Raw genomic sequence first — 20825 nt, 5'->3', positions numbered from 1 at the left:
GTGAAGTGTGTCTAATAAGTCCAATTCTGCTTCCTCCAGGACAGATTCCCTTCATTTTGTTTTTTTCCTGCAAGTGGGTTATACTTTCTTATCTCTTTGCATATCTTGTAAACTTTTTTGTTAAAAAATGAGCATTTTAAATGTTGTAAGTTGGTACTACTGAGAATCAATTTTTTCCCCTTTTTAGGGTTTGTTGTTGCTGTTGTGAGTTTGTTAATTCTAAACTGTTTTTGCAAAGTCTGTATCCTTGTGTTTGACCACTGAAGTCTCTGTTCCTTTAGCTTAGCGGAGATGTACTTCCTTGACAGAGATTCCCCTAATGCCTGGAGCCCAAACAAAAACCAAACTTTCCCAGTCCTTGCAGATCAGATCTTCCTTGGGGCCCTCTGAGTGCTTAGTGGGCTGTTTGCTACTCTGCCTTAGCCTTTACTTCCTCTTTGCCTGGGGCCCAAAGGTCAGTCAGAGGTGAAAGCCTAAGATCTGCTCAGGTGTTTTCAGAGCAGGCGTATAGTCCTGAGCATACATGTGGCCTTGCAGATTTCCTGATATATGCAGGAACTTTACAAAACCCCTTTGCCCTCAAATATTTTTTGTTTCCTAGCCTCTTCCTTCCCAGGCTTTTTGATTGCTCTCTCTGTAATTCCTTATTTCTAACTGTTGTTTATTAATTGAAACTGCAGCTCATATGTTTGCTTCTAAATACTTTTAAGAAATGCAGCCCAGGAAGCTGCTGTTGTCCCAGGGAAACCCTGATACAGGCAAAACAGAGGCAAGCTCTGGAGCTGGTCTGCAGGGAACCCCCATACAGAGTGAAACACACATTTTTGGTAAATAAATGAATAACAAGTGGGTATAGCTCTAGGTTGAGTGACCATCTGATTTGTTTTATAAATGTTGACTGAGTAAATTGATCATATGTATATTTTGTGGATTATTGACTTTGCCATATATGCTTGTACTCAGATTCTGGCAATTAACCGTGGAGAAAATTTGAAGATACTGACAGTCAAGGTCAACATTCCTGATGGAGTTAAGAATGAATTCTGTAGGTGGTGCATCCAAAACAGGTATGTTTATAGACTTTTATAGAATTTCCTTTCTCTTGTTTCTAAGACACCGTACTGAGATCTATATCTTCTAACATGGAAAGATGTCCATTATGTAAAAAAAAAAAAGAAAGAAACGAACAATGACACACAGCAGAAACAGTATCTTTTTAAATTGGAAACAACTAGGATGGACTTTAATACTTTTTCTGTAAAGAGCATATTTGTTCTTCTGAAAAAATAAGTTAACAAATGTATACTATATATAATATCAGAAATCTTTTGTTAAGGATAATTGAAACATTTTTCAATTTAATTCTTTAAGCATGCTGTATATAGTTTACCTAAAATATTTTACACATTAAGGATGATTGAGACAAACATTAAATTTATTGGATATTAAGAAATTTCCAGTGTTATGTAACTTTTTATTATGCTTTCTTGTTTGTTAAGGGAACCTTTAAAAATAGCACCACATGATTGTATAGCATTTTTCACTTTCAGTCTTAGTTTTTAGAATATATTTGATCCTCACAAGAGACGCGTTGGGTGGTAGAGCAGATTTGTAGCTGCCATGCGACAAAAGAGAAAACGGATGCAGAGTTAAAGTGGGTTGCCTAGCAGTAAGGAGACGTGGGTGTTCGGGATGCTCATCACTCGCTAGTTCTGAGTGACCTTGGGTTAGAGAGGTTGCTGGGAACGCTGTCTGAGCAGTTGGATGGACCGTGCTGAGAGGGAGAAGTGCTGCGCACCTCTGGGATGAGCTGTCTCACCCAACGTGGTTCCTGTGTCAGTTCAGCGGAAGCCAGTTTGCCAAACCAATTTCTTGAATGAGCAATTGACTGAGTGGTGAAACCAAAGACCTGTCAAGTAAAGCAAACATTTAAATGTTAATCACTAGGTTAATTGCTTAAGCCAGTTATGTTTTAATCTATACAATGGAATTCTGTGCAGTCATTTTGAAAAATTTGAGATAGAGCTAAAGGTGAGAGATATACATGTCATTAGGTTAAAAGGACAATTATAATTTATATTTGTAGTATTATCTCATTAATGGCAAAAATATTTCTATATTAGTGTAGAAAAATATCTGAAAACATATAAGGGTCTACTCCTTAGCTCTGTGTGAGATTTAATTGTCTATTTTATACTCTTTTGGGTAGTTGTCATTTTTTAATCAATGCTTATTTCCTTTATAAATAAATAAGTTCCATTAAAAAGTAATAAAGAAATAAATACCTAAATGAAATCCTAGGTTTAAAAAACTGTGTTAAAAATTAGATAATTTTAATTTAAGATCTGATGAAAGTAAGACAGTTTCATGCAAAGAGCAAAACCTTGAGTGGCTGCATCCGCATCTGCACTCCGGTTGCGTCGCTTCCCACCATGGTGACTGTGAGCGTGTTGCCTAATATTTCTTCTCAGTGTCGTTATCTTTAAAACGGCGAGTAATTTCATTCTCACAGATTTGAGGATGTTAAATGATATTCCATGGAATTGTGTAGCTTTTGATGGTATCTATTATTACAGTGATCTATTGTGCTAATTTTCTTTTTAGAAATGTTTTTTATGAGAAAAACTTCTGCTCATTTCCTACAAATATTTGTAATACTCAGTATGAGGGTTTGTCTTCAGTAGTTAAGGAATTATACTTTTAATTTGTTATCTTTATAATAAATAAATGTCAAGAAATGGTTTTCCTTGCAATAATTTAGTTGTTTTTTCTTAGCCCGTCTCTATTTTATTTTATTCTCCAATTGAATAATTGGTAATAATATTGAACCTATACTGTAATACTTTATATCACTGTGGTATAGTGATATAATTTTCAGTTGTATTCTAGAAGTTTCTCTCATTCCAATTGAAGAAACACTTCTGTGGAAACTAAAGAACTGAAACAGCGCTAGCTAGAATACTTTTTCCAGACTAAAGAACTATTATCAAGTTATTATTTTCCTTTCTTTAAACACATTGGAATGACTGAAGATGGGTGCTTGAAAATCCTTTTCAAGATTTTATTTATTTATATGCAGAGAGGAGGTAAGGGAGAGAGAAACACTGATGTGTACGAGAAACGTCAGTAGGTTGCCTCTCATGTGCCCCTAACTGGGGACCTGGCCTGTGACCCGGGAATGCGCCCTGACCAGGAATGAAACTTGCAACCTTTTCCTTTGTGGGATGACACCCAAACCACTGAGCCAAACCAGTCAGGGCTCCTTTTTTTTAAACAAGGAAAACCCTCACCCATGGAAATGTTTATTGATCTTGAGAGAGAGACACAGAGAAACATCGGTTGCCTCCCATACACACCCTGACAAGGGATTGAACTGGCAACACAGGTATGTGCCCTGGTGGAGAATTAAACCTGCAGCCTTTTTGGTATAGCGGATGACGCTCCAACCGTCTGAGCCACTTGGCCAGGGCTCCTAGTCCTTTTTTTTTAAACTCTCTTTGTTCCTCTTCTTCCACCTTTCCCTTGTACTTACCATTCAGGTTATGTGCTAGATGTTGGGGATCCACCCGTAAATCAGCTAAATATACTGACCATCTTTGGTGACAGTGTACTTTAATGAAAAAGACATTGAACGAATGGTTAGGCGTATGTAAGCTGAGGTCAGAAAGGAGAACTGCATTGTGTCATAAGGGTTTGCAACAGGGAGCCTTAACAACTGGGTGCCTGTGTAGGTCAGAGACAGGAGGGGGAGGAAGCAACAGGAAGTTAGGATTGAGATGTAGGCTCGGGCCAAATCGTATCTAGCTTTCTTCGTCATGTTAAGGATTTTTTTCTTTACCTCAAAGGTGATAGAAAGCCAGTTAAGGGTTTAAACAGAGGTGTGTCATGATCAGTTTGAGTTTTAAAAGATCATTATGGTTGCAGCATGAGGACAGTTTGGAAGGAATGTGGGGTGAGGGATGATGGTGGCTGGGACTGGACGGTAGCAGTGGGAAACAGGTGAACTGTGAGTGGGCATAAGGAAGGCATCCTGGAGTCTCAAGTAGACCCTCAGCGCTCTGTTCCCGGGAGGGGAGCAGAGCAGTCACCCCAGAGAAGGGCCTTGAGGTTTAAGGAGGACTACTGGGGCTTCCAGAGAGATTGGGTAGGTAGCATGAATGGTTTCTGGTTTCCTCCTACATGCAATGGGGAGATCTTCATCTGGCCGTGAAGAGAATGACCCCAGCAGACATCAGATACATTTGTAAAATACCACCCCATTAGGGTCTTCTATCTTCCTAGCACATTGTCCCATGACCCAGGACTGTTACTCTCTTTCCTAACTGCCAAGCTACCTGGCATGGTGTATACAACTTTTAATGATCTGCTATGTTTTCTAGCTTATCTGTCTGAACCACCCCCTGTCCCTTGAACTCTGATATTTTATACCCTTGCAGTACTAATGCACTTGCAGTTACTTATCATTCTCTTTCATGTCACTGAACATAAGTCATGGTTTCTTCCCAGAATACTTTTATTTCTTTGTCTTGCTTGCTAAATCATGATTTTAAAAAAAGATTGTATTTCTTTAATTTTAGACAGAGAGGGAGAGAGGGAGCGGAACATCAATGTGTGGGGGTGCCTCTCACACGCCCCCTACTGGGGACCTGGCCTGAAACCTAGGCATGTGCCCTGACTGAGAATCGAACCTGTGGCCCTTTAGTTCACAGGCCAGCATTCAATCCATTGAGCTCCACCAGCCAGGGCTAAACCATGATTTTTTAAAAAATTGAATTTATCGGAGTTGTTCCAGGTGTACAATACACAATATATCATCTGTGTATTGTATTGTGTATTCACCACCCCAAGTCAAGTTTCTTTCCATCACTATTTATCCTCCCTTTGCTGTGTCCTATCTCCCCCTACTTCCCTTTCTCTCTGGTAATCACTGTATTGTCGTATGGGGTCTTTTTGTTTATTTAATCCCTCCACCTTTTTCATTCAGTCCCCACAGGTCTGTTCTACTTTGTTAGTTTATTTTGTTCATTAGATTCTACACAGAAGTGAAATTATATAGTACTTGTCTTCCTCTGACTGGCTTATTTCACTTAGCATAATGCTCTCTAGGTCCATCCGTGCTGTCACAAAAGGTAAGGTTTCCTTTTTTTACAACTGAGTACTATTCCATTGTGTAAATGCACCACAGTTTTTTTTATTTACTCATCTACTTAAAATTTACCTCAAATGTTTCTTCTGGGAAGTCTTTCTTAACATTGGGTTTCCCAAATTAATACTAATAATAATGTGTGTCTAATTTATATCCTACTCCTCCCTATTTCTTACACCCTCAGGTAAAGGTGACATTAGGGAGTAATAGGGATTTGGGCAGAAGGAAGAGTGTACAGTGTGTCCTGCCTAAAAGTGCTTTCATTCAAATTAGAAGACAAACCAACTATATTCTCCTTAAATAATACCCTTTTATGGGAGGGAATCGATTGGTTGTAATTATGTAATTTTTGATGTATTACATTATAAATGCTTCAATGTTTCTTCACTGAAATTAGTTAATATCCTTGCTGAGATAAGTAAGGGAGATGAGACTATCCCTACAGTCTATTAATGGTTTATTAGAAACCATTAATATATTATCATTTGAGGGTCATTGGAAGGCAAGGGCAGAGATGCTGTTAATGGACGAGAACACCGAAAGGGCAGGGCTGAATTTCTTTGTCATTTTTAGCTTGTGTTTTTTCTCATTGTTTTTCCTCCAGTGTCCGCTGCATTTATACTCATCAGCGTGTGTGTGTGCAGACGTGCTGCCTGGAGAGCAGCGCAGTCTGAGTACCAGAGTGAGTTCTGACCGCGAGGGACACGAGGCAGGGCTTGAGACAGTTTCTCCTTTGCTCCATTCACTGTAACCTTATGGAGGAGACAAAAGAACTGGGAGAAGAAGGAAGATGTTTGTCTTAGTTCTGGCTGCCTTAACAAAATACCATAGACCAGGTGGCTTAAACAACAGAAATTAATTTTCTTAGTTTTTGAAGGCCCTGAAATTCCAGATCAAGGTGCAGGCTGATGTCGTTCCTGGTGAGGGCTTTCTTCTTGGCTTATAGACCAGGGCCTTCTTGCTGTGCCCTCACTTTGAGGCAGAGAGAAAGAGCTCTTTGATGCTTCCTTTTATAAGGGTACTAACTCCATTATAAGGACCCTACCCTTATGACCTCACCTAAAGTGAATTATCTCCTAAAGGTCCAGTTACCAAATAGTATCACCCTGGGGGAAGTTAGGGCTTCAGCACATGAATTTGTAAGGGACACAGTTCAGTCTATACCAGGGCTCTAGTCATTTTTGGGGTAACTTTCTTATATCTTAAGACTTTTGACCATTGTTATTAATGCTTTGGAGACTCTTCCCAGAATAGGAATGTTTTTGCCTTGCTTAAGTTTTATGTGTGACCATGGTTACTGGGTTTTAAAAATAACTCCAGATGCCACTGCTAATAATTTCCAGGCATCACAGGCTCTCTTCACAGATTGTTACTTGGTCCAGTAAAGTTGTTGCCCCCGTTTCTGTCCCCCTTCCTGTCCCCTCTGCCAGGAGCACTTTCTTGGTCTTATTGTCGGTACAGCAGCTTTAGTACAGACTTTTTCTTCTTCAGGTGGAGACCACGTCGCTTTGCGAGGCCAGAGTTGATGAAGATCTTACACAATTCAGTGGATGATTCTTTTAAACGTCTTATTTATCCTCTCCTCTGTAGAGAGTTCAGGTATGCATCTTGTCTAATTTAGTTCTGTGTAATGTTTATTACTATGTATGATAATAGGCCCATTAAAAGCATGTAGTAAATATTTTTTGATCCATTAACCAATCCAAAGCGCTGAGTCACAATCACAAAGTCTTAAAATTAAGCCTAGGTTTCAATCTGCATGTAGATCGTACACATAGATCACAAAACATAGCTCTTAATTGCGATATGCTTATCAAATCTTCACCCCTTACTGTGTATCCTGTCCAGTTCTGCAATACCAGTCTTGCAGTTTGACAATCAAGCTAAACAAAGGGTTTTATTGATGAGAGATTTGGCTTGGGAGAAACAAACTAAGAAGTTAATGGAGAAGTTAGTTGGAAGTAGATTTTAGAGATAAAGTGAGCCAAAAAAAAAAGCATAAGGGAACCAGTGGAGCACACAATGAATCTTTTACTATAAAGAAAGAAAGTTAATATAACGTTTTTCACTTCAAATGGGAGTCATTTGGGTGAGTAATTATCAGCAATGATGAGCAAACATTAGAAGATTATGAAAGAGATCATGTAGATGGCCTAGCACAGGGCTGTCAAACTCATTTTCACCCGGGGCCACAGCAGCCTCGAGGTTGCCCTCAAAAGGCCGAATGTAACGTTAGGACTGTATAAATGGAACTACTCCTTAACCAGGGGCAAGGAGCTCGGTGCTCCTCCAGGGGAGAAACAAGGTGCTGGGCCAGATAAAATAAAGTGGAGGGTGGGATTGGGTCTACGGGCCTTGTGTTTGCCACCTGTGTTCTAGCAAAAGGACTCAGAGTTACAAAGAAGAAAAACTGCAAAAGAGGTGAGGTGCAGAATTGTTTTTAGGGGGAGAGATGGAAAGGAAAGTGATGTCGGGCAAAACCCCTCTTTCTGTCTGTCCCTTGTCTTGGGAGGCAGTCTTTAGAAAGCAACCATTTCTTCATCCCTGCTTCCTGTGTTCTATGGGTTTGCTTTTCTCAGTTGTTTATAGGTTTCAGCAGGGGTTACCTGGGAATGATCATTTCTAGTCATCTCTTCAGTTACTAGAGTTTATAGCAGCCTTTATAATATTTGTCTGTTCTTCTTTTAGGGGACCTGGCCATTGAGCTGGGAGGGGTTTAGAGCAGGGAGTGAGGAGATAACTATTAAAAAGTATGCACAGCGTCTCGTCCAACTTCTTTTTTTAAAAACCAATGTCATTTATTTTTTTGGTTTATCCTTTTTAACCCAGATATCCCTTAAAAATAATGTTTCTTTTGGAATTCTAGTTCAAGTCTGTGCGAAGTAACATGTCTTGATTTTGAGTGCTCAGACATCAAATTTAAAACTAAGGGATTCTGTCCTTAATGAAGTGAAAAAGAAACTTACTTAAAATTTCATTTCCTTTACCTTGTTTTCTCTCATTGCATGTAATATCCTATGGCACTTTTGACATTTTTGTATGTATTTGATTTGTGTAGCTTCACTACTTGTGGAGTAATTTCATGGAGATTTAATGAAAGCACCTTGCTGTGGAATTGTTTCTTGTAAACTCTGACTGCCACTAGTGGCAAGGAAAAGAGCACTTTTCTTTTCCTAAAATGCCTGTGGCTAAAAAAAATATCTTATTTCATTCCATAAGTTGGTTTTCATGCATAGTCCATAGATGGGTCTCTTGATAGAAATACTTGTAATCACCTGAACAGCAGTTAAGGGGAAAAACTCCCAGTGGATTTTTTAGAAAAGAAAATTACTTTATTTTTCTAAGAAATCTGTCCTAATACAGAAAAATTGAAAGAATCAGTAAAACAAAAAAACCACATGATTTTACTACCTTGACCGTATCATTGTTAACCAAATTTTCTCTATTAATGTATATATATTATTTTTTTAAGGATTTTATTTATATATTTTTAGAGAGAGGGGAAGGGAAGGAGAAAGAAAGGAAGAGAAACATCAGTGTGTGGTTGCCTCTCACATGCCCTCTACTGGGGTACTGGCTCACAACTCAGGCATGCGCCTTGTAACAGGGTACAGCCAAGAGGGGGGCTCCCAAAAGGGATTTGGAATGGGGTCCAGAAAATATTAGGATTTCCTGGAAGGGGTCCTTACCCCTTCCAGGGATGTGAGTTGGGGGAAGGGACAAATGGAGCAGGGCCATTGAGAGCTGTTTTGTACAGCCACAGCTTTGCAGCTAACCTCTGGCATGGTCATTTAACATATCTGTAACCTTTAACTGGTTTCATAGATATGTTGATTAGCTGTGGCCATGCTTTGAGCCTGGAGAAGGGAGTGACTTCCACCCAAGATGTAACTGGGAGGGAGGCAACTCCCCCTGTTTACAGCACCTGCGTGAGAGCTTGGAGATCATTGGCTCCATGACATGGGGCCAGGCCTGCCCAGACTCACGATGGCAGCCCAGTAAACTTGGAAGGATATGGGAGTGCTGGCCAGTGTAACTGATTGTAGGAGGACTCAGAAATGGGGCTGCAGAGGAGGTTTGGCTCAGAGATTTAAAACCCAGACTCGGCAGTCATTGGAGGGAGGACCATGTGGCTGTGGCGGTACAGGGAGAGCCACGCACTTCTGGCAGAGTGGGGACTCCCACAGCCATGTGAAGGAGAATCACAGTGTGGCTTTAGCAGAGAACCGCCACTCGGCTTTGGCAGAGTGCCGACCCCTCCTCTCCCCGCAGCTCTGGTGGAGAGAAGAACCATGTGGTTTTGGCCAGAGTGGGGACCCCTACGGCCTTGGTAGAAGAGGATGGCGTGGCTTTGGGGTGCTCCCTTTGGCTGCGTGGCCTTGGAATCAGGAGAGACTTTGCCTGGAAGAAGGGTGAAAGAACTCTTGCCAGTAGGCCATAAGAAGGTGTCACATGGCTTTGGATTAATCAGAGATCCTGTCTGGACAGCGACACAGCTGGTGGTGCCAGTGGCCTGAAACTTCGTTTGCTTCTTATCCTGACTTACAGTAAATTAGGGTGGGGGGAAGGAAGCACTGTGGCCGTCTGTGGGTACCCTAAAGGGTTTTGATATTTTAATGAAGACATTAGGTCACTACTTTAAGTCTGTACAGCATTAAATAAACGTTTCCTTTCCTTTTCACAAATTTCTGGCATTGAGAAACGTCTTTCCTGTCTGGCTGTGGACATAACGAACCTGGTAGGGGGTCCTTTTGGTAACCGTATATCGTCCCCTCCCTTGGCCCTGTATGTGTGCCCTTTGTTCTGTAACACCCTGACTGGGAATCGAACTGACCACCCTTTGTTTCTCATCCCATGCTCCGTCCACTGAGCCACACCAGCCAGGGCTCATTTTGTATATATTAAAAGAGGACGTATAGCCCTGGCTGGTGTGGCTCAGTGGATTGAGCTCGGGCCTGCGAACCAGACAACCGTGGTTCGATTCCCAGTCAGGGCACATGCCTGGGTTGAAGGCCGGTTCCCTGCAGGCCAGTTCCCAGCAGGGGACGCACAAAAGGCAACCACACATTGATGCCTCTCTCCCTCTCTCCTTCCCTTCCCCTGTAAAGATAAATAAATAAAATCTTTAAAAAAAAAAGAGGACATACAGACTATGTTATTTGTAGCCACTTTATTCATTTGACTATATACTGTGGAGAGTCCACTTTTCTGCATTTCTCATTTCTGTGACTGTCATGATCCTTCATTCATGTGTCATTTTTCACACCTACTTCTTTCTTTAAGCCACCAGTTACCATCTTTTATTATATTTTGAATTTTGACTCCTGTTTATTTCCATGGTTACTAGGGGATAGTTAGTACCTGTCCATGGTTAGTTCTGGCCATCATCATTTTTGTTTGAATTATTATACTCAGGTCATAGATGACTCTGCCTTGTATTTTCCAATACATATTCCGTGTTGCCATCCTAAAATTACCATCTGATTATTTCATATTCGTCAACTTAAAACCCTTCCATGGATCCTTGTCTCCAGGAAAAAATGTAACCTCTTTAAAAGAATGTGCATGACCCTTTGTGGTCTGTTCTGTTTTTGCCTAGTGTCTTGGCATTTCTTTTTACTTTAGCATGTGAAGTTACTTGCTTTTGCTGTGGTGAGCCATGAGCCGCTTCCTTTGCCTGAAGTATTTTCTTCCCACCTGTGTTTACTAACTCTATTTCTTACTGTTCTTGATTCACCTGAGAAGACACCTCTTTTAGAAAGTCTTCCTTATTTAGCTATCCCTCATAAGTAAGTGTTCCTATTGGAATAGCACTTACTGTTTTATACTTGTTTATTTATTTTTCCATTCCTTCTACTAGACAGTGGTCTTCAGGGCAGGGATCTGATCTTTTCAGCTTTGTGTCTCTCAAGCCCGACCATGGTGCCTTATGTAAGGCTGACAACAAATGCTTGCTCCATAAATAAAGTTCAAAGTGAAGCTGTAGAAGTATCTGTAAGGATATTTTTCATGTTGCATGGCTGAATGCAGGCAAAATGGCCGTGAAATGTTAGAGAAGATGAGAGAAAGCCTCGGGGAACTGAATTAAGCCAGTAAAGTAAACATTAGTTAGCTGGGTGTGCTTTTACTTATGTAAATAATTCTACCTCAAAACTAATACGAAGCGTGCTTTGAATTGCACAGTTCAGTGTGAACTCTCAATTTTCTCGTGGCCAGTGACATACATTTTTTTAACCTTGTCTAATAGAGATGACATACTTTTTATAATTTCTTAGGAATTTCAGGAGAGAATAAGTTTTATTAAGTAGATGAATGGTGTAAAACTTAGTTTACAATTATCTTTAAGTTCATTATAGACATTTTTATTCTAGAACAAGTTTTAAAGTTAGACTTTTAGTAACTTTTTATAAAATTGGGACGTATTTATATGAGTCGTGGTTCTAGACTGGCATTCGTGTCTGCGGTCATATCACATCAGTGTGGGGCTGACCAGCGAGGGCATGGAGTGGAGTGAGAAGGCGACACTGAGATATGGGCAGGTGAGGCTGTAAAACTCAGTATTGGTGGAGGAGGCAACTTATGATTCAGCAACATTACTCTGAGGGCATGTTTATATTTTTAATCTGCTGACAAACTTTACTTTGGTATTGTGTGATGTCCAAATCTTTACACACCTGTGCCTCTCACATACACAGATGTTTATACCTGTAGATTTTGTGTACAAGGATGAGCTGAGAGTGGAGTGAGGGTATGATGAACTTGGTAGGTTTGTTACCATAGGTATTTGTGGTACCATGTTACTGCAGTTAGCAAAAATAGACTCAGTGTAATTTTGTGTTTATTTTTTCTCTTAGTAATTTTGTTATAATAAATGTTCCTGTGACGAATAACTGTACAGAATGAATTCTGTTGTTCTTCTGGAAGAAAATTTGGGTGAATGAAAAACTAAATACATTCTCTTCTTTCTTTTTCTTTTTCTATTTCTGAAGAGCCAAACTAACTTCAGACGCAGAGAAGGAATCTGTAATGATGTTTGGACGGAACCTTCGTCAGCTCCTTTTAACAAGCCCTGTTCCAGGGCGCACCTTGATGGGAGTGGACCCTGGCTACAGACACGGCTGCAAATTAGCTATAATTTCTCCTACCAGTAAGCATACCCTTCAGCTTGTGTATTACAGTTGTTTGGTTGGGCATATGTTTCACTTTATGTATTTCATGAGGTTTGGAAATAATGTTAATTTTCACATCTTAGAAAATGATTTTCTCAGATACAAGGATATGGAACCAGAGAATCAAACTTCTTATTTGTCATATTTGATGACCCAAATCCTCAATATGTTACTGTCATTTATGCTTTTCCCTGTGTCGCTGTGGAGATGTCCCACTGAGGTCAGACTCCAACAACTCTTCAGCTTTATTGTGATGGATTTACGTGTGATACATTTTACTTTATATATTTATTTATTTTTATTGATCTATTTTTTTATATATTTGCTTTTTTATAGCACAGGAAGATAATCTTTATTATATTGTAACTGGAATCAGAGCAGATAGCAAATTCACGAGGTAGTTTTGGTTACTTTATTTTAAAGATCAGGCTTCAGTAACAATAATCAAAACAAGTCTGAACTGCACAGATATGTGGGTCACTGCTGGGGTCTGCAAAGGCTCAAAAGCCAGCAGGGTCAAGTAACATCAAGGTAATGACTAAGAATGTCAACGGGCCAAAAATGTAGATCACTGCAATAAACTCTACCTTTGCGGTTTCTTAACATTCTTCTCAAACTGAACAATTTTTGTTAGTCAGCACAATATCGAGCATGCACACGGAATTCCTACAAGAATAGTATCTTAATATTGTGAGTGTTACTACCAGGCTTTTGTTTCCCCCCAAGTTCACTGGATCATGGTTCCATTCCCTGTGTATATTAGTGTTAACAGTAATATGCAAACTCGATTTTGTTTTCAAGGTTAAATAGCAGATTGGCTTCACATTTGGTGGCCAGCTGTGTACCTTAATTTTTCATCTTTTATGTTTTAAATAAATTTAACTACATTTCATAAGCCCAGAGATTTTCAATAACCTGCTAATGATTGTATACTTTTAATTTACACTTCATTCCAATTAATTTGAACCCCACATACATATTTAAAATTATTTACAGATGGTTGTAACTAAAGCAATGATAAAATTTACTACTTGTACAGTTCAACTGCTAATAAGGCCTTTAACTGAGAGCTGCATATTTTATGCATTTTTTTACTTGCTGGGAGCAATTCTTAAAATTGCAGCTATGATTCTCGGTGAGCAGTAAGTGCTTTCGCTCCCACATGGGTAACCAAATTCGCTTCTCCCTCTCTTGTGAAACAGCTTCCCCCCAAAACATAAATGTTCATTGTCCAACTGAACAGGTGCCAAAAGAAACCTGAATTTGAGCAACAGATTGATAAATATAATGACTAGCAGAGAAGTTTGCTCCTAACAGGCGCTCAATACATGTTTGTCACAGTGGAATGTGCGGATCAGGAGGCAGCTCCTGAAGTTAAGAGACTTTTCATCATACACTATAACTGCTTAACAAGGGAGTTCAAGGTTACCAGACTTAATTCTCCCTCAAACGTTAATACAAGATTTTGAAATTTTAAAAACTGTTTTAACAGTTCCCAGAAAATGTAAACAAGTTGACAGTAGTTGCTACTACCATATTAATTGAGAGAAAAAAAGAACAATGACTAAGTCATAATGTACACCTGAGGAGAATACAAAATTAAGAAGTGCTAGCTAATTATTATTTCCTCTAGATTTATCCTTGTGGTGTTTTTTGTTCACATGTTTATTTATCCCTGTTAACTTCTGGAGCTGAAAGAGAACTTTAGTATCTGGATGGATCTCGCCGTCTCCTTTGGTACATGATTAGTGAGAAGCTGGTGTGAATGTGAGGTGTGTTCTCATGTCATGCCACGTCTCCGTATTGGTTTTCTGCCGACATGAAATTTGTCCTATTGAAATGATTCTGTGAAGAGTAAAAATTAACACTTCGTACAAAGTACAAAATTACAAATGTAGCATTATTTCAATAAGGTAAGACTAGGTCCACAGGAAGACTATGCACCTTCCTAGGTACATAGGAAGTAAGACTGTAAGGTGTAGCAGTTTGTAGTGCCAAACATTCCTTCATGTAATCATATCTGATTTAACTCTTATAGTTAAAAGTTGAAAAGTATTAATAAAACTTTTAAAAAGATTTTTTATTTATCTTTAGAGGGGAAGGGAAGGAGAGAGGGAGAGAAATATCAATGTGTGGTTGCCCCTCATGAGTCTTCTGCCGGGAACTGGCCTGCAACCCAGGCATTTGCCCTGACTGGGAATGGAACCGCGATCCTTTGGTTCACAGGCCCACGCTCAATCCACTGAGCTATACCAGCCAGGGCTGAAAAGTATTATTAAAAATTTTAATAGCAAAAATAAATAAGTGCTTTGTGAGAAGAGTGATTATGTATAGAATATGAACTCATCTGCCAGCTTATGAGATTGCTTGCTTATAATATTTCAGATTTTGTTGATGGCTTTGAAGCATATTGCACACTTGTCCTCTAGCATATTAATAAGTAACTTATTCTTTTTAGAAAGGATATGCTGACAAAATCTTAGGTTAATGTCTTTGACCAAACATTTGTAGTCTGTCACAGGACAATAGCAGTGACACAAACATTGATGACAGAGTTCGTGCTTTGGTTCCCCCATCTTGCTTTTGGTCTAGACTGTCAGATGTGGTACCCCAGATCATGAGCTGGCTTAATGATAGCCGTGCACAGCCCTCTGGACCACTGCCCGGGTCCCAGTATATTTATCAGCTCTTCCGAACTTGACCAGATGTGCTAAGGACAGTTCTACTATGCTTGTATTGGTTGACGTTGTTCTGATTGTAATCTCCACCCAGAACCCCGTTTATAAACTCTTCAGCAACACTGTGGGCCTCGTCTGCATTGAAGCCACCTCGTCATAGTGGCGATGATGCTCCCTGATTGTGGTGCCCGTGCGATACATTTTAATTCTCGGTGTACATTTCAAGTACCCCAGGGCACTTTTATTGTTTTGGCCAGTAAACGTTTTTTTCTATTACTCATATATTTACCCTTTCTATTAATCTTCTTTCTATGTTTGACTTTTTATGTGAGATCATTTCTTTCTACCTAAAACTCTAGACAGTTACTTTCCATGTGTGTCAGTTGGTGACAAACTATCTCAGTTTTTGTTTGAAAAAGTGTCTGCCCTGCCTGGTGTGGCTCAGTGGATTGAGTGCTGGCTTGAGAACCAAAAGGTTGCTGGTTTGATTCCCAGTCAGGGCACATTCCTGGATTGAGGGCTAGGTCCCCAGTTGAGGGTGAGTGAGAGGCAACTTGTCAATGTGTCTTTCACACATAGACGTTTCTTTCCCTCTTTTTCTCCCTCCCTTCCTCTCTCTCTAAAAGTAAATAAATAAAATCTTTAAAATTTTTAAAGATTAAAAAAAAATTTTTTTTGAAGAATATTTTTGGAGGTTTATAACTCAGGATTGGCAATACTTTAAAATGTCATTTCAATTTTTTGTGGGTTTATTTTTTAAGTTTTTAATTTTTAAATTATATTTATTGGAGTGGCATTGGTTAATAAGATCATATAGGTTTCAAACGCACAGTTCTGTGGTACATCATCTGTGTATTGTGTTGTTTCCCACCACCCAAAGTCAGGTCTTTTTCTGTCAGCATGTATTTCATGTAGATTTTTAGTTTTGTCTGATTCATTCATTCATTCATTCATTCAACTATGGTTTCTCTTGAGAAATAAGCCAGAAATCTTATTATTTCCCTTGCCTGCAGAGATTGTCTCTTAATGGTTTTCAGAAGTTTTCTTATGTTGTTATTATTATTATTATTATTCGTGGCATGAGTTCTGCTTGGGTTTATGGAGATTCTTGTGTCTTTTTTTGGAATTTCAATTAAATGTGTATTAAACCTTTCAACTTTCTATTTTCCATTCTTTTGTTTTATTTTCTCTTGATTGGCTTTAAGTTAATACTCTTATTCTGCTGTCTTTTCTCTTATTATATTCATCCCTTGAGTTCTTTCTTCAAGCTATTATATTTTCAAGTTCTGGAATTTTCATTCGATACTTATAAAAATAGATTACAGTTCTGTGGTGAACTTCTTCACCTCTTAACTTGTTTGAATATTTTGAATTTGTCTTATTTTTACCCTCTGTATCCCCTAAGGTATTTACTACTTATTCATTTTTGTGTTTCTTTTGGTTTAGAATTTCAATTCTGAAGTAACTTTCTTTCATATGTAATTCATTCCTGAGTTCTCTCATCTCATGTCTGAGGTTTTCTATTTCTGATTTGGTATTTTATTTTCTATCATTTATTTTGTAGCTAGTTCTTAAATATTAGGTATAGTTTCTTTCTGTTTTGTAGTCAAGGACATCAAACTAGTCTTTTTATTTCTTGTTTTTCAAAATAATTGTTCTGTGTCATAGTTGACTATGACCCTTTTCTATAGATTAGTGTTACATAAAATTAGTGTTCCTCAACCTTCAGGGAGGGTCATGAATGGTTTTCTAGCTGTGTATCCCTAGAACTGTTACTTCTGTTTTTTTTCCTAAAATTATTGGGAAAAAAAACTTCTGTATCTATGTAAATTGAGAGTAATGTCACAGTTTCTGAAATCTGCTTCCTTGTTGCTTTCTTCCCTTTTACCTGGACTTTTTTTCTTTGCTCATGCTCTTTTTAATTTGCTCAATGTGGATATGATTCTAACAATTTCTCTTCAGTGTGGGGTTTTCTACTGAAAAGGATATTCTGCTTTCAGTTGCAAGAGTTCATAGAGGTCAGAGTTTTCCAATCCTTTCTGAACGTGCTGTGCAGTGCGGCCTTCGTACTGACCTATGAAGGGAGTGTGCAGGGGCTTTCCCTCCGGTTTCAGCTCTGTTCTCCAACGACCCGTGGTAGTTCCCAGCAAAGTACCTTCTGACATTTTTGGGATTCCTCCTTTGTGAGATGATACTCTCTGCTTCCTCCGACAGAAATGTCACTGCATGAAGGCCTCGATAGTAGTCGGTGGGCTGTTCCCACCTGCTCACCCTCTGAGCAGGTTTTGTGAGGTTTTCGATTGGCTGTCCTGGTTGCTCTCTTTTTGTGCTACGCAGTTTGACAATAAATAGGATGTGCATTTTATCAATGCTTTTTCCCTGCGTCTATTGAGCTATTCTATGGCTTTTAACTTTTCCTGTGTTTGTATTGTTTATAGGATGAATTTTTTAAAATGTCACACACACGTATCTTCAGTCTGTTTTGTTAAGTAAGACTTTTCCAGTAATTTAACTATTTCATTATTTAATCTAAATGAACATAAAGTTGTTTATAATAGTTTCTCTGTATCATTTAAATCTGTTCTGCATTTGTACTTAATATCTTTTTATTTTTAATACAATTAGTTGCATGTTTTATCCTTTTGTTTTCTGGCTGGTATTACTAAAAGTTCTTCCTTCATAAGTCTTTTAAATATTAAACTTCATTGGTCTTCTATGATTTTTAAAATTTTTATTTTATTAATTTCTGCTTTTAACTTTATTATTTGCCACCTTCCACTTTCTTTGAGATTATTCTATTGCTCTTTTTCTAACTTCCTAAATTAGTCACCTACCTAATTATTATTTCTATTCTTTAGGTATCCTCAACTTTTTAAGTATATTTTTAGCTAAAATACAGTACAGAAAAGCTCACCATTCGTAAATGTAGAGCTTAGAAATTATACATGAACGAAATTATTCACGTGTCTACAATCCAAAGGAGACATTAAAATATCACTTATATATAGTAAATATTCAGTAAATGTTAGCTTTTACTGTTATTGATCTTAAGTATCATTAAAAATTAATAATGGATTTATGTAGCAAAGTAGAGTCCTCGTAACTTTGGAAGGAACAAAACTTCCTGGTGCTTAGGGAGAATCTGATTTAGTGAATATGGATGATTCCGACTGCATTGCAGAAGACAAACCAGCTCCCTTTCCTGTTTTAACTGGCCGAAATCATTGGTGTGTTAGGTTTTGTAATGCCTTATAAATTGGCTTATTCTTTTTCATTTTTTCCTAAGGTCAGATACTTCATACTGATGTGGTTTACTTGCATTGTGGACAAGGCTTCCAAGAGGCAGAGAAAATAAAGAGGCTTTTGCTGAATTTCAAGTATGAAAATAAGTAACCTTTTGAGGACTTCAGTTGCTCAGCCAATCAGAGATACCTTTGAAGCCCCTAATTTGGAGGGAGGGACTACGGGGGGAGTGCCTTGGGGAGGGAGAAGGAGCGGAGTAAAACAATGCAAGTTGCTGGGGCAAGTTGCTGGAGAGCCCTGATTTGGAGGCTCGGAGGAGCTCTCCTCCCTTCCTCTACCACCTTCTCTGAATAAAGCGGGTACTATGAGCAAAGTGAGCGTTTGATTTTTCTGTTTGGGCCTATACTCCCTTCCTTCCTCCCTCCCTCCCACCCTCCCTCCCTCCCTTCCTCCTTCCTCCCTCCCTCCCTCCCTCCCTCCCTCCCTCCTTCCCTCCCTCCCTCATGGATCTGAAGAATGGATGTTCCATTTGACAGCCTATCACATAATTCAGCCATAATGTCTTTATTATGGCTTAGATTCACTTAACCATTACTAAATTTGGTTCCTGCTAGCTGGGAGGAAAGCTGACTGTTCTTGAGGTGTGTGACAGTAAAATCTTTCTCCACTGCCTGCAATACCAAATGAAGCGGCAGTATTTTTCATTTTTCCTAAGTCTGTCTCCCCTGTGAAACAGTGGCGAAGTCGCTTGGGTAGGTGGGAGCGTATGGGCATTGGACAGTCGTATTTGTGCATTCTGTACCTTTTCTTCTGATTGATACGGAAGTATGCCTTGAGCTCATCCAGCATCTCCTCCTGTTTCTCCATTGAAGCTGCAGCACAGTGGTGATTGGAAATGGAACTGCCTGCAGGGAAACAGAAGCTTACTTTGCTGACCTGATCATGAAAAATTACTTTGCACCGCTGGATGTTGTTTACTGGTAAGGATGTTAGGGATGTTGTTTTCCTTGAAAGGCAAAAGAACTCAATTCCTTCTGTGATGTTTTCTCCCCCACCCACCTTTAAAAAAAGATACACATCTTGTTCTGCCTGAAACCACCTCTTGGCTGTTTACAAGAGCTTCCCGATACAATGTAAAGTGTCTGTCTGTGGCAGCAATTTGAGTTTCGGTATTCTGAAACTTCTCAGAGGAGCTGCCAGTTAAGGCTTACTTGGTTTCATGGGAATGCCCGGCTTTACACTGAGTGAGGGCCCTTGACGACTAATAAGCAGGACTGGATAACTTAGCCTTCTTCTCCCCGAGTTTTGATGCCTGTGAATCATTGGCCTTCAGAACTGAGAGCCAAGGTAAGTATTATAAATTAAAAGCATTTCTAAAGTTCCTTTCTGCTTTGTCTCTTTATCACAAGCTTTCAAGCTTTCATTTTATGTGGGCCTATAGTTAACCTGTAAATAGCTTTGGGTGCACATTACCCATTTGTCCATTCTTGCCCCTGTAGTAGTTCTGCTTTCATTTACTGTTGTTTTCTCACTTTCCCTTTGGAACTCAAATAGACATGCTTACCTTTTCCAGACTGTTGTACAACATTAATCCCGAAAGGGTTTAATTCTAGGAGATAAGGTAGTTATAAAGGTCCAATATGTAGGAGAGAACACGTAAAAGCCATCTTCTGCCGCTTTCCGAAAAGTATACTGACTAATGAGTGTGTGTCTACTGACAGCATCAACAGAACAAAACAAAAGCCAACAACCAACACAGGAAGAAGAGTTCTGTGCCCCATTTAGGAAGGGCAGGAAAGAAGGGCCTTGTATTTAGTGTAGTATTTTGTGTGCCGAGAGTATGATCAAGGTGTCAGAACACAAACTGAGGGTAACTGATGGGAATTACAGGGTCCGCTGCAGGTGCCATAGGATCATGGTTTAGGGAAGCAGCAGACTGTGAAGTCCACCTCAGCCTTTTCCCTCTGCCTCTTGCTTCTTCTCGGTCAGGTTGGTTCGGAGATGACTGCAGACTTTCCGTATTCTAGGGGCTGCACACGTGCACCCTGTGCTTTTGAGAATTTAACGTGAGCACCTGACGTAGCCGATTCCGTTGACTTCAGGCAGATACTCTGATTTCTGTTTTACTTACTTGCATTAATTTGCTGTAAATATCTTGGGTACTTGTATAGCCATTATAAATAGAACTTCCAAATCATTAAAATCAAATAGTGAGGACTTCTTAAATTTCATCTGAAGTTACTGATAGAGTATCCCTTTATTGAACTTTCAGCAGTGATTATAGCAGAAAGAGGAAGGATGATTTTCTTTGAATAATAATGATCATGGAACTCCTCTACTTTGAAGGGATCACTCCTAGTGTCTCCCTGGAGTTCAGTGCTGCCTTTTGTATAAGTTTAAAACATTTAAAGCAAATAATCTTATTTATAAGTGTTTTTAAAATATTGATGACATTTTATAAGTTTTAAACTCAAGAATGAAAAGCAGCATTTATGGTTTTTTAGAATTTTGCTATAATCATGTGAGATTTTTTTCCTATTTTGATCCATGAGTATGCTAAATTGTAGTAGATTTTCTGTAGTAGAACTG

General features: G+C 39.1%; 1 protein-coding gene across 2 annotated transcripts in view; it reads left to right on the top strand.

Annotated features, from left to right (window-relative positions):
- The window catches only part of SRBD1 (S1 RNA binding domain 1), a 187489-nt gene that overhangs the window by 33227 nt on the left and 133437 nt on the right, over positions 1 to 20825 (top strand). For both annotated transcript variants that reach the window (XM_037161255.2, XM_053667113.1), the window contains exons 10-14: positions 964 to 1067; positions 6638 to 6745; positions 12136 to 12293; positions 18280 to 18370; positions 19109 to 19216. In XM_037161255.2, coding sequence (XP_037017150.2) covers positions 964 to 1067; positions 6638 to 6745; positions 12136 to 12293; positions 18280 to 18370; positions 19109 to 19216 — 569 coding nt within the window. The remainder of the gene's footprint in view (positions 1 to 963; positions 1068 to 6637; positions 6746 to 12135; positions 12294 to 18279; positions 18371 to 19108; positions 19217 to 20825) is intronic.

The sequence above is a fragment of the Artibeus jamaicensis genome, unplaced genomic scaffold, assembly GCF_021234435.1.
Source record: "Artibeus jamaicensis isolate MK-2021 breed Jamaican fruit bat unplaced genomic scaffold, CSHL_Jam_final contig_465, whole genome shotgun sequence".
NCBI lineage: Eukaryota > Metazoa > Chordata > Mammalia > Chiroptera > Phyllostomidae > Artibeus > Artibeus jamaicensis.
This window is presented reverse-complemented; position numbering and strand designations above follow the sequence as displayed.